Here is a 14715-nt window from a genome sequence, read left to right on the forward strand (position 1 = left end):
CTTAGTTTATTCTTCACAAGACCCTTGGCAAGATCTGAAAATAAATTCTCACACCATCAGAGGGACAGAAACAAAAAGATACACCTACTAGCATCTAAACATTAAGGAGTCAAAGATATCTTTAAGTTGGCAATGTGGTATCAAGAGATAACTTTTCTTTATAATATGTTGCACTGTTTAAGACAATGATCAAGTTCTTGATAGTGAAGAATTATAAAATGCAAGACTTCTAGCTGCAAAGAGAGTGACTGCCTTAGAAGTTGAATAATCAGAGAAGAAGACTTACTTAGCAACAGACCTCAGAGAGAACCTCTTTAGCTATTTCTTTTACCTGTCTCTACATGGACAACCTCAGATTTGTCAAACTTACTATTTTGCTGAGCAGAAATAGAATTTACTTCTAATTTCTAACAGATTGACGTGAAACTTGGAGAAATCACACAAGGGTCTTTCTTCGATCAGTTCCTTTGTGGATCTCCAGTGGCCCCACCATTTGGAAATACTCAGTGTGCTCTACTGTGGCCTCCATGGGGCCTGTGCCCCTCTTACTCTGCCCTGCACAGCCCTGGGAGCAGCGGGAGGCGTGGTCCCCCACTTTGCACATGGCAACTTTACACTGCAGATAGATCACATCATAGCTGGTGAGAAAACTGAAGACGTTGAACTTGAACTGGGCTATGTTCTTCTGTCGGGAGCGGAGGTTGACGTAAGTATTGTCTTTGATGCACCTGATGGCAAGAAAAACCCCAGGCCAAGAGGATTAACTTAAAGCATGGTGTGAATTAATTCTGGCTCAAATAATCAGGCTTGGACACAGACCTTTGAATTTCAACTGGAGTTCTCCCCACAACCCACTCTTCCTTTCGTTTATTAAAAAACTTTATAATACTACCATGAGGGGAAAAACCACCATTCCTGGCCAAACCACCATTCTTGGCCAGAAACAGAAGGGAACTGTAAAATAAAATAAAAACAAGACAAAGTAATTAAATTATAGCTAGAGCTGTTTCCTACTCTACTTTTTTCAAAAGGGGAGATTAAAGGTGGTGGCTGCATTATTTGAAGGTGAACTTCAATTATTTTAAAATGTATTTTGTAAACCCTAGTGCAACTACTGAAAAACTTAAGGAAAGAAGTAAATGATATATCAAGAGAGGAGATGAAATGGAATAATATAAAATGCTCAGTTAAAACCAGCATATAAAATGTTGTATTAAAACCAGAGAAGGGACTTCCCTGGTGGTGCGGTGGTTGGGAATCCGCCTGCCAATGCAGGGGACACTGGTTCGATCCCTGGTCCAGGAAGATCCCACATGCCGCGAAGTAACTAAGCCCATGTGCCACAACTACTGAGCCTGTGCTCTAGAGCCTGTGAGCCACAACTACTGAGCCCGTGCACCTAGAGCCTGTGCTCTGCAACGAGAGAAGCCACCACAATGAGAAGCCCGCGCAGCGCAATGAAGAGTGGCCCCCGCTCGCCGCAACTAGAGAAAACAGACACACAGCAACGAAGACCCAATGCAGCCAAAAAAAAAAAAACAGAAACCAGAGAAGGCAGCAAAAGTAGAGTGGGGGGAGAAACAAAGAACAAATGCAACAGGTAGAAAACAGTTACTAAGATGGTAGATTTTAATCCAACTATATCAATAATCACTTTAAACATGAATGGACTAAATATACCAATTTAAAGGCAGAGACTGCCAGAGTAGATAAAATGAAACCAAGGTCCAACTATATACTGGCTATAAGAAACCCACTTTAAATATAAAGATAAAGATTAATTAACAGTAAAGGGATAGAGAAATATTTACCATGCTAATACCAATCAAAAGAAAGCTGGATTAGCTACATTAATTTCAGACATAACAGACTTCAGAGCCAGGATAATTATTAGAGATGAAGAGGGGCATTACATAATGATGAAGGGGGAATCAGTCCTCCAAGAAGATGTAGCAATCCTTAATGTATATGCAGCAAACAATAAAACATCAAAATATATGAGGCAAAAACTGATAGAACTGCAAAGAGAAATCAACAAATCCATTATTATAGTTGGAGACTTGAACACCATTCTGTCACTAATTGACAGGTCCAGCAGGCAGAAAATCAGGAAAGATACAGATGACCCAAACAGCACCAACAATCAGCTAGACCTAATGGACATTTATAGAACACTTCAACAACAGCATAATACACATTCTTCAGCCCACATGGAACATTCACCAAGATAGACTACATTCTGGACCATAAAAAAACACCATAACAAATTTAAAAGAATAGGAATCACAGAAAATACATCTTCAGATCACTTTGGGATTAATCTAGAAATCAATAACAGAAAGGTTGCTGGAAAATTCCTAAATATTTGGAAATTAAACAACACCAAGTAACCCAAAGATCAAAGAAAAAGTCTCAAGAGAAATTAAATATTTCAAACGAAGTGAAAATGAATATACAATTTACCAGAATTTGTGGGATGCAGCTAAAGCAATGTGTAGAGGGAAATATATAGCATTAAGTTAATGTATTTGAAAGAAGAAAGATGTAAAATCAATAATCTAAGCTTCCACCTTAGGAAACTAGAGAAAGAAGAGCAAATTAAACCTAAAATAAGCAGAAGAAGAGTATGTCAGTTGTTTAATTCCAGCCTCTCTCCTATACGTATATAATATTTTTTTGGCTGTGCCACGTGGCTTGCAGGATCTTAGTTTCCTGACCAGGGGTTGAACCTGGGCCATGGCAGTGAGAGTGCTGATTCTTAACCACTGGACCTCCAGGGAACTCCCTCTCCTTGATATATTTTGAAAAGGGAGAATTGAAAAGGGAAGAGCTTTCTCACTCTGACTCAGTGCAGCTTAGTGCCACATCTGTGCACCTCCCACACCATGGCTCACACTGCCTCTGGAAGGTGCTGCCTCTTGCCCCTCACCGGCTTTTTGGAAACAGGCACCATGATGCTTCTCATGGGCTTTAAGCTGCTGTGGCTCTCACTACTCTGCAGCTGCCATCAGTAAGTGATGGGTTTTGTTATCTTCACACTGGTTGCCAATTACCCATCCATAAGCATTTTGCCCTGGTTGGGGGACATGGGAGCTATAAAGGCAAACAACTTGTCAGAGTTCTAACTTGTCAAATCCTTTGTTTAACCAAAGGCACCAGAATAAATCTCATCACTATAAGAGCTTAGCCTGGGGTAACCCACCAGCCCATCAGTGTAGGCCAAATATCCTGAGGAATGGGGAATGTAATACAGTTATAAAACTTAAAGAGAAGGGGGGCATGGGTATGAAAGGCTGGGATGAGACAGCAGAGTCTGAGACAGCAAGGGTTCTGCCCAGGACTCTTCGGGGATTCAAGGGAAGTTGTCTAGACTTCCTATGATTATTTGTCCCCAACTAGGATGAGAGGGATGGTGAGGGCCTGGGCTCTGCTTCTGGAGCATGATGAGGACTCTCCGCACAATGTTATGATTTAGGACTACCAGTTAAGAAGCCACAGGTCCCCAAAAGAATGCCACGTAAATATAATAGTCAACCAGCGAGGGCCTTCTATTTTCCTTACCCTTGTCGGATCAAATCGTACTTGACAGTTGTAAAATCACCAGGATCTGGAGAAGCCACACAGGTATCCACAAAGAGCCGCAGGCAGGGATTGGGGCTATGGAGTGTGACCTGGAGGAAGACCTCTTTCCTCTGGCTGGTGTAGGGCGGCCGCATGCTCCCCACGTGCTGGGATGTGGGCAACTCGAGAAATGATATGGACACATTGTAGCTGGCATTCTCCCTTGGGATGTCAGCCCCAGGGACAATTTCAACTGCTAACGGGCCGTCCACCTTGCAGGTGAACTTGAGCTGAGGCACCTGTGCCGTACAGTGTCTTGGCCAGGGTGGCCCTGTGTTCGGCCTCTGATGGAGTTGGAGTAGCTGAGAGAGCCGAGGCTTTCCTGGGAGGAGAGAGGCAAGTTGGTGGCCAGTGCTCCTGGCTCCCTGACAAGCACTTTCTTCATGAGCAGAGACCTCTGCTTCATGCCCCCCACTTGGAGCCAGTTTGCTGAGAAGCTGGAGGGCATGAGGCCGCAGGCATGACCTTGCAGGTACCTAAGGCCATGATGGGTGACCTTATGTCCTTGTTTTTGGGAGTTTGGGGTGCATACAGCGAGCCCCTAGTGTGTGAGTCTGGACTCCTGTCTTCCCTCCTGTGAGGGCCAGGCTGTGGGATGTGAAGTGGGGTGGGAGGTCCACGCTGGCTGCTGAATTCTTCCACTGCTCCTCCCTGCTCTTGACCCCAGATCAACCCTGGCTCCCTGTGAGCTGTGGGCCTGGCCCTGCTGACCTTCGCTCTCAGCCATGTTCCTTTAAATCCAACGTGACTTGAAGGGGCCAAGGGGGTGCTGAAGGCTGATGAGCAGGGGCCACTGCCTCTGGCAGCCTCCTTCCTGTAGCCTGGTGGGTCGCCAGAGACTCACTCTGCCCAGGGACGTTCAAGGAAGCCTTGGCCTGTGCAACTCAGATCCAGTGACAGTCTGCCTTGAAACCCTGCAAGGACTGCCCTGTCAGCTTACAGCAGTGTTTCTCACTGGTCTGCCTTGTTTTCCTTTTTTTGCGTCTAAGAACCAATCTCTCTCTTCCCCCTTGAAGGGGATGTCACCCTTGTTGAGAATACACAGCTTAGAAGGAAAGCTAAACTCCAGGACCACATGGCCCTGCCCACTTCCAACTGAACTTTGGGCTTCCCGTGGCTCCTGGGCCTGAGTCTCTCCCTTGAGCTCTCCAAGCTGGCTGTTGCCTTGGGGGCTCTGCACTGGCTGACCCCCTGCCTGGAGCCCTCCTCCTGTTCCTCTGTACTTGGCTCCAGCTCTTTGTTCAGGCCTCGGCTCTTTGACCACCCTATTCAAAGTGGCACCCCAAAGCATTTTCTAGCCTCTTCCTTGTTTGATTGTCTTCTTAACCCTTTTCACTATAAAGGACTCTCATTTGTGTGTTTATCCAGTGCCTGTCTCCCTTCTCTCGAATGTAAGAGCCATGGAGCTGTGGCCCTGTCGGTCTTGTTGGCTGCTGTTTCCTCAGCACCTAAAAGGTTGTTCATTCACTGACTCTGAAATCAGATACAGGACCTTTTTATAGTGGTGTTTTTCCCATAGGTGGCCTGGGGCAGGTCACCACTGCAGGTGGTTCCTGACTTCTATGTCCTCTGGCCCCAGCGCTGTGGTCAGCACATGAGGTTTGCAGGGGGAGCTGGGCCAGCCAAGGCCAGAGAGGACAGCTGCAGGGTTCTCCCTGCTGGCCTGGAAATGTCTGGGGCCTGCTCTCCTCCAAGACACTGGGGGGATTCCAGCATGGTTTCTGGGGCAGAAACCTCTGAGATAAAAACTAGCATTTTTAGAGAAAAAGAATAAGAATGACCATGGTCTGCACAACCAAAGAGACAAAATGTGAAGTATGGAGTTGAAGTGGTTATTTAGCATCATGCAGATGGTTTGAATGAATTCAACCTCCAAAAATATCAAGTATTTTTGTTTTGGTTTTTTTTGGCATGTGTCTAAACAGGGATGTGAAAGAATAGATGAATAGCATAGGGATCTTGCTTTGGAACATGTTACATTGTTAAATGTATCTACAAAAATGATTTTGTGGTTATACACTCTTCCTACATCTTTGGTATACTTGTTTCCTTAACTTCAATGATACTGTTTTGTGAAATAAGTAGGTGGTTAAGGAAAATGAAATAAACATATTCATTTCATTATACGTAAATGTCCTAGTATTTGCTTTCTACATTGGGAAATATAGCTCGGAACCTGGTTAGAAATATGGCAGTCAGTCTGCCTTCCCCCACGCTCAACACTATAGCTTGCACATGGTGGGTGTGCACTAACGCCGAATAAAAAAACATGTTGTAAAAAATGCTTTGGCTTTGCAGCTAAGAGAATAGCATCCAGCTATCCATCCATCCATCCACCCATCCATCAGTCCATCAGCAGTCTGCACTTGTTACTATGGATTACAAATTCAGTATGTATCCCAAATTCCCAAAAGGAAGGACAGTTTAGACAAATTAGTGAGCTGCTCCAGGTCTCACTGAACTCAGAAACAAAGTCATGGCTTGTGCCTTTCCTCTGTCCCTATCCAGGTTTTTAATGGGTGGTTGAATTTTCCAATCCTCTCTTTTTGGCCTCCATCCACAGAAGGGTACTACCACCTTGTCAGTTTCATACCTCTTGGACGGTGCCACAGCGGCCATAGGGAATGTTGAAGATCAGGTAGCACCCTGTGACTTGGGGGCGACCCAGCTCATCATTTAAATGGATGTCCCAGGAGGAGTAGCCCAGCCTCCGGAGGTAGCCTTGGTCAATGATGACTTGGAAAAGGTGAGGCAAGCAGGAGAGCTGGGCTGCAGGAGGAGGAGGATGGAGAGAAAGTCACAAAGAGAACCTGGTACACTGGACATGTAGTGTACTCAGGGGTGTGAGTGTATGTTTACTTTATAAAAGTACCATGGACAGTGCCCTGGGTTGGGGCTGGCTTGGCCCTCATCACCCCCTACCCTCAACTTGACTTTCACTAACTTTATTTATATCCCCCCCTTTCCAAAAGTCTCGTCATATCCACGGGGGATCCTAACCACAGCATATGTCCCATGGGCCATTAGTCAGAGCCTCTTCTAAGAATTTAAAGGATAGCTCGTTTCACATGCTAAGAATATCTGAGCCTGAACATGCATCTCTCTGGGCCTCCGTATGACGGGTAGGTTGGAAAAAGGGAGTGGAAGCCAAGGGTGAGGGTGCAAAGGGGCTTATTCCCCAGCCTCCTAAAGCCCAGTGAGAGGATGAAAATAACAAGAGATCTCAGGGGCGACACAGAAGTTGGTCCCCCTTCAAGCCTGTTCATTCTTCCCCAGACAATGGCTCTCTTAGCTACCCTTTCCGGAGCCTCACACCCTAGGAGGGGAGAAGACTTTGCCATTGTCCTTGGGTACCACAGAGTCAGCTGGACCTGGTGAGGGGGGAACGAAGAAAAGCAAACGTCAGCTGTGCAGAAGCACTGGAAGGGGACAATGTAGCCAGCAGTAGACATGAACGGTAGGGAAATGGACTCATTTGATTCAGCTATTAAGCTGGAGCACAATGGCATGAAAATACTCCAGGGCAGCTCAGGCGGGAAAATATGCCCTTCATGGCTATCAAAGGGCTCCCTGCCCAGAAGCGAGGTAAGATGGTAACCCAGGGCCAGGGCCCAGGCCAGGAAGCATGGCTAGCCAGATTTCCTCAGTGCTTCAGACACTCTTAGCCCCAGTCCACTGGTCCTTTGGTTGCTGTACTCGGTGAAAAGGAAACCTCTTGGTGTATAATCCGAGAATGGAAAATAAATGACCATTTACAGTGGGCCCCCCAACAGCACACGGAATGGCTGGAACTGTGCACAGACAGTAAAAGGATTTGGAAGAAAAGGACCCCCAGGCAGACTCATACTACATGGCTCTCTATGGGATTAATTTTGTCTCAAGGGGACTCTGATAGCTTTTCTATTTGGGTTCCATTTCTATGCAAAACAAGAGAAATTCCTACATAAAGTAAAAGGAACAGCACCTGCAAAGAACTAGAATGGAAAAGACAAGGTGAGCTAGACTTGTTCACCAAGTCTTAGAATTCCATCACTCTGTGAGATTTAGTGGATAAATGAAGGACAAATATAAGGAAGTACGACTCCACACAGGAGCAGGTCTTGCCTATGGAAGTCAGAATGCCAAGACTGATGGCCGGTGACAAAAACTATCCCAGGTATATGCTGAATCTTGGATGAAAGGGACACAAGGGGAACCCAGGACAGTGCAGGGTTCTGACTTCTGAGGGCTAGTTCAAGGTGGAGAAGGGGGGTCTACCTAGGACTGTGCCCTTGATGCCCTTGTCAGAGTTTGAAAAATGGACTTGGACAAATTGTAGTCTGACTGATAGCACGTTCTATGTCCTTAATCATTTTATTACACTATCACTCCTTTCTGTGGCCTCATAACCTTTTAGCTATATTTCGGGACAAACATTGCGCTGAACTGGAATTAGAAAAAACTGGTTAATAAAATCCCATGCCTGTATGATTAAAACATTTACCACAACTGCTATGTAATAAATATGCCCTTGTTATCCTAGAATCTGGGGCCTTGGCGGACCTGACTTTCTCTGGGTGGTGAAATTTGACCTTAGGGATGCTAAGAGAGGAAAGACGGGATGGAGCCTTAGGAACACCCCACGGAGGGCCTGGCGAGGCGGGGAGCTCGGGTACCTGCGCAGACCACGCCTGCGTCCTCCCAGTGCTGGCAGCCGTGCCGTGCCCAGCCCGCGTGAGCGCTGCGCCCCAGCTCATCCTCGGTGCCCGCATAGCATACGTCGTCCAGCAGGTTGGGCCCTGAGCCCGGGCCGAATCGGCCGCGCCCCAGGGCGCCCAGCGCGCGCCCGCAGCCCAGGACGCGGCACACGATGCGGGCGTTCTTGATGTTCCAGTGGTCGTCGCACACTGTGCCCCACACGCCCTGGTGCCAGACCTCGACCCGGCCCTCGAAGCTGCTGCGCCCGCCCGCCAGGGGCAGGGGCCGGTCTGCCAGAGGCAAGAGGAAGAGTCAGGTGGGAGCACCGCATCTCGGGTTGTCACTCGTGATTTTCAATAGAAAAAATAACACTGCAAGGACTTCTGTGTCTGGTTTTGTCGTTTTCTCTCGCCCTCTCCCCTCACCTTTCTCTCTCCCTGTACTCACTCTTTCATCGAAAGTAAATCCTTTATTAACTGAGACCCTCAAGGAATGGCCATTATGGGCAGCCTAATTTCCCAGATACCTAAGAACTTAACCTTTAAACAAAAAATACTGCAAACCCAAAGAAAACAAAAAAAAGGCATCCCCCACTCCAAATCTCTGGAAGACAATTGTTACAAAATGAGGCACTGCCCTGACTCATCAAAACAAATCTATCCGATGAAATTTCTTTTACTCTTGATGAATAAAAGTCAACATTTTAACTGTAAGAACTCCATTATGGATACAAATTTTCCAGTTATAAAATAAATAAGTCCCCAGGATGTAACGTACAGCATGGCAACTATAGTTAATAATACTGTATTGTGTATTTGAAAGTTGCTAAGAGAGAAGAACTTACAAGTTCTCATCTCAAGAAAAAAAAGTTTGTAAAAATTTGTAGCTATGTTTGGTGATGTTAACTCGAATTATTGTGATGACCATTTGCAATATATACAAATATTAGATCATTATGTTGTACACCTGAAACTAATATGTTACATATCAATTATACCTCAATAAAAAAACCCATATTATGTAATGTAGTTATTCCATTCCTAGGTATTCACTCAAGATAAAGAAAACACATGTCCACAGAAAGATTTATAAACAGCAGAATTCTCAGCAATAGACAAAACCTAGAAACAATCCAAATGTCCATCCACAGAAGAACGGACAAATAAATTGTGGTACATCCACACAATGAAACATTACTAAGCAAAAAAAAAAAAAAGGAAAAAAGAAGAAAAGAACAAATTACCAATATATGGAACCACCTAGGCAAAACTTAAAAACAATTTGTTAAGCAAATTGAAGAAGTCAGACACAAAAGAGCCCATGTGATTTGACTTCATTTATACAAGATTCTAGAAAAACAAACCTAACTTACAGTGACAGAAAGCAGATCCATTGGGGGAAGTGGAAAGGGTTTACTGTAAAGGGGCAGGAGGGGACTTCCTGGGGCGATGGAGATGCTCTAGGTCTTGACTGTGGTGGTGGTTGAACAGCTGTGTACATTAGGCAAAACTCACAGATGTGTGCAGTTTACTGTGTATAATTACACTTCAGGAAAGGTGATTTAAAAAGTGAACCTAATTAAAAAATAAAGCCTATATTATGTTGGTGGTGCAATACCTACCAACGTGTGTAAAATGACTTGGCTTCATATAAATTGGTTGCTAGTGACTATTTTTCAATTTCCTCCTCTGCTCGGCACATAGAAGATGCTTAGTGAATGTTAACAAACACCCCTGGCATCAGTTTCTCTGTGACTGAAACCACCCTGGTCCAGGATGGTTGCTCTCCTCCTCTAATTTGTTGCTGGATATTGAAGCAAGATAACCATTCTTGTTTGAACTATGAACAAAGGCAAACATCTTCTGAGTGAGGTCTCAGGAGGTGAATCGGGGCTTCCAACCCACAAAAGTGTGTGTGTGTGTGCACACATCTGTGTCTGCACGTACACACTTAAAGCTACGAAACCTTTCTGTAAAGGGTAGGAAGTTTGTATGAAAGAGAAATATGATCCCAACAGTATTAATAATGATATAATAATTTTAGTGCTTAGAAACAAAAAAAATTACCAGGTAAAGGAGCTGTTTATTCACCAACTGAAATTGAAACTGTAAAAAATAAAAACTAAGCTTAAAAATGCATATCCTTGAAGTCACATATTTATATTCAAAGCTGAAAACAAACCAAACATCTTTTCTACATTTAGACACTAATGCTTTTTTGAAAGTTTCTGCTTTAGTTTGGGTGCAGAAATACTGTTCATTAAGTTTTATTTTCTTGTCTATTAAGTTGCATTAAAATGTAACAAGTAGTCTTGTGTGCTGTTTATTCTGCAGAAATCAAATAATTTATTAAATGGTCAGAAAAGCTTCATAAATGCATGGAATTTTTGAAAGGAAGAATTCAAAAGCATCAGATTTTTACAGGGGCTGAAAATGAAATGAAGAAAATCAAGTCAGATTCCAGAAATATTTGTACATAAGATAAAGATCATATCAAAGAGGTGTAATTCCATATGAAAATATACAGAAGGAAGCAAGGTAGGAAGAGTAACAATGGGCTTTATGACAGAATATGGTTGTATAAACTACTGTAAAACTAAGGATTAATCTAGCAACAGGCATATGATCATTACCAGGTGATGGTGTCACTTCTGTTGAAATCAGATCTGTGGCTGCCAAAAAAAATTTTTTTCCAGTGAAAAGAAAGCGTTAACATTTGAATTCATTGAAATTTTACACTGTAGACCACACGTTTATGAAAACAAGACTGTCCCTTAACCTGTATATATTAGAATCCACCCTGCTTATTTATCTTGTGGATTTGTGCATTCAGGGGCGAAACGGTGTATGTGAAGTTGGCCTTTAACAAGGTAGATTAACAACAATTCCTATTATGAGCATCTACAATGTGTCGTATAATTTACATCTCTAATCCTTACAGCGACCATGCCAGCTAAGTATTATCACTATTTTAGGGATGAGGACATGGGGACTCAGAGGGCTTGTATATACGCCCAGGTCATCCACAGTTCAAACCTGTGAGGCCCCAAAGCACACTCTTCCTACACCCCTCTGCCTTTCAGGGGCATAAGATGTGGGAGTTGCGTTCACTCTGGGCGCCATGAGGTGAATCAGGAATGAGGGGGAAGGAAGGTAATGGTTTAACAGCCACCACATCTCTCCTAACGCTCCAAGAGGCACTTCCTGCAGAAACAGGAAGTGATTTTGGCTGTCATGCTTTCATAAAGGAAGTCAAACATGTGAGTGCTTTCCAGCCTGTGTGAAAACCAACCCAGGTACCACCAACCAGGTCTACCAGGCCTCATGCGACATCAAAAGCCAGAGAGAGTTACAAGTGAAGGCTCTTCTGCCAAAAGAGGAGTCTTGGCTGGAGCTGGGAGAGAGGGAAGTGAGTAAGTGAAGGATGCGAGGGAGGGAGGGAGGGAGGGAAGGAGGGAGGGAGGAAGGCAATACTTAAATATAAGCGAAAAGAAAGTCCTAAACTTTGGTTTCATTGAGTTTTACCTCGTATGTCTTCAATGTAACCAGGAATTGAAAAGAAAGAAAATAAATAAAATAGCAGCAAGCAGCAGGCCTTGAAAAGATCATTACCACAGGGATTTGGGGGGAATCACATAGATGGATTCGTCAGCAAAGCCTGGGAGCAAAAAGAACCTCGGTTGGGAGTTGAGAGACCCAGCTTTGCCCTGTGCTTTAGCTCTGTGACTGCTATAGACTGAATTGTGTCCCCTCAAAATTCGTATGTTGAGGCCCTAAACCCCAGTATGGCTATATTTGGTGATGGGGCCTCTAAGGTAGGAATTAAGGTCAAATGAGGTCATAAGGTTGTGGCCCTGATCTGATAAGATTGGTGTCCTTATAAGAAGAGACACCAGCACATTCTTCCTCTCTCTGCTGGCAGGCACTGAGGAAGGGCCCTGTGAGCACACAGTGAGAAGGTGGCCTTCTCCAACCCAAGCAAAGAGCCCTCACCAGATACCACCTCTGCTGTCACCTTGATCTTGGACTTCCAGACTCCAGAATTGTGAGAAAATAAATTTCTGTAGTTTAAGCCATGCAATCTGTGGTGCTTAGTTATGGCAGCCTGAACTAAGAGAGTGACCTTAAGCAAGTCTCTTCCTTCTTTGGGCCTCATTTTCCTCCAAAACAAAATGGTGGTGGTTCTGCATCTTATTCCTTGAATGTGGTCCGTGACCAGGAGTGTGGGCATCACCTGACAGCCTGTGAGAAATGCAGAATTCAGGCCCCACCTGGAGACACTGAATCACAATCTGCATTTTGACAAGTTCCCTAGGCCATTCACTTGCATGTTAACCTTGACTGGTGTAGGTCATTGCTAAGGTCTCCCCCAGAATTGACATTTGACGCTATTTTATCCTATTTATCCTGTCCCTGCACCTGCCTTCACGATGTTCAGAATCATAGCCAGTGATGGGGGAGTGGCTTGGAACCTCCCCGGCCTCTCCTCTCCTCTCTCCTGACCTCTGCTGGGGAAACAGGAAGTGTTTACTCTTGGATGGACTCTTTCAGAAAGTCTCTCACCAGAGTTACTACAAAGAGCAGAGAGATACCTGGTAAAGAAGGCGCTTCTCTTGAAGTGGGAGTTGTATCTGCAAACAAAGAAGGATCAAACTCAAGTATTAGTGAAAAGAAGATGGAATGTTTTTTTCAACAACAGTGTGGTTGAAACAGAAGAGTGAATGGGTAAAACCGACAATATCACAACCTGGTCCTCTAGTGGGTGCGTTTGGGTGTGATGGATGGGTCAAAGCATCACTTGACTCATAACACACATGGCCAAGCAGGTGGAGGTGTGGACCCCCAGCCCTCGCCTCTCTTGGGCACATCTGACTAAGACCAGTGCAACAAGCAGAAGGTGTTCCCTAGCAGAGGGACCACTCCTGTGTCTGTGGATGAATGAGGAGAACATGAAGCTTAATTTCTGTGAAAAGGATGCTGGGACTTCTGTTTACATTGGGGCTTATTATGTAGACAAAATATTCAGTGTATATGTTCACCTGTTAAATAGAAAGAGGGGGAGTTGATCATATTTAACTTGAAGAAATATGACAGGCAGAAAACATTACCAGAAGGGGTGTCCACTTCTGCTGAAGTTGAGGACAAATCTGTGTATGAACAAAGAGAACAGGACACTTAAAAACGACAGAAAGGACACTTCCATGTGTCTTTTCATTGGGGTTTACTTTGTAGTCAAAATGGGCATTAAGTGGCTCATTTTCTAAACAGAACATGACAAGTAAGTAGCTAGTCTCATTAATCTAAACACCACAATGAGAGAGCCTTTACCAGATGGAGAGGTCATTTCTGCTGAAGTTGAAGAGAGATCTGTAGAAAAAGAAAAGAAGAAACTTAAATACCAGTGTTGAAAAATCCTGGGTTTCTGTTTTTACTGAGGCTGTGTTGGGGACAAAATATCCATGGAACAGCCTAGACTGATAAATGGAACTCCAAGAAGAGGCACTTATGGGACAGTAGACAGTGTTCTACCTGGTGTGGAGGTCACAGTGGTTGACATTGAAGCTGCAGATGAACAAAAATAACAAGATGGCAGTAAGACAGCCATATCAGGCGTACATGTTTCTATAAGATACAGGAGACAGAAAAATGGCCATCGGATCAGTATGACTGATTTGGCTTGTCGTTCTACTTTTGAGACAGGGGCTATGGCAGGGTGTCTCCAGATCCTCCACTGCCCCCAGGCCACCCCTCTACTCGTTGGGTCGCCATTCCTCTTGCCCACCCTTTACTTCTCCTCTTGGAGGTGGAGGTTACTTGTTCAGAGGACAACAACAATTGGTCCAAGTTTCTCCACTGTATGGGGCTCATCTAACAAAGATTCTGTAAATGGGGGACTTGCTTTCCACTGTCTTCCCTCAAATGGGTGGGAGGCAGTGACCCAGGAAAGGGTAAGCTCTGCAGACTGAAACTTTCCCTAGGTGGGGTATAGATCCCAAGATCTAGACTGAGGGTGAGGAGGGGGGGTGAAAAGTCCATTTGTCTCTTGTATGAAGAGTTGCCTTCCCACACAGCTTTATCAGTAATAAAGGCCATCTTTTGGTGTTGACTCTGATGTTTTATTTCTTAATTGCTTCAACACCTGGAGTAGGGGAGAATATCTTCTTTATTGTCCTCCCCCTAAATAAACCTCTAACACTCTATTTGTCAAATTATTAAATCCAAAGTCACACAGGAAACTCCTCGGATAATTACATCACTCAAAATCTTAGTTGCAGCATGCATGTGGGATCTAGTTCCCTGACCAGGGATCGAACCCCAGCGCCCTGCACTGGGAGCGCAAAGTCTTATCCACTGCACCACCAGGGAAGTCCCTATTTTCTTTATTTTACAACTGATTAACCTTTGCAGGCACTCAAGT

The 14715-nt window shown here is 44.5% G+C and overlaps 1 protein-coding gene across 1 annotated transcript in view; it reads right to left on the reverse strand.

The window, feature by feature from the left end:
• Positions 1–436: 436 nt before the first annotated feature.
• The window catches only part of LOC133090925 (deleted in malignant brain tumors 1 protein), a 40948-nt gene continuing 26669 nt past the window's right edge, over positions 437–14715 (reverse strand). The window contains 4 exon segments of the mRNA XM_061189588.1: positions 437–728; positions 3562–3860; positions 6215–6390; positions 8277–8588. Coding sequence (XP_061045571.1) covers positions 437–728; positions 3562–3860; positions 6215–6390; positions 8277–8588 — 1079 coding nt within the window.

The sequence above is a fragment of the Eubalaena glacialis genome, chromosome 1, assembly GCF_028564815.1.
Source record: "Eubalaena glacialis isolate mEubGla1 chromosome 1, mEubGla1.1.hap2.+ XY, whole genome shotgun sequence".
In the NCBI taxonomy this organism is placed as follows: Eukaryota; Metazoa; Chordata; class Mammalia; order Artiodactyla; family Balaenidae; genus Eubalaena; species Eubalaena glacialis.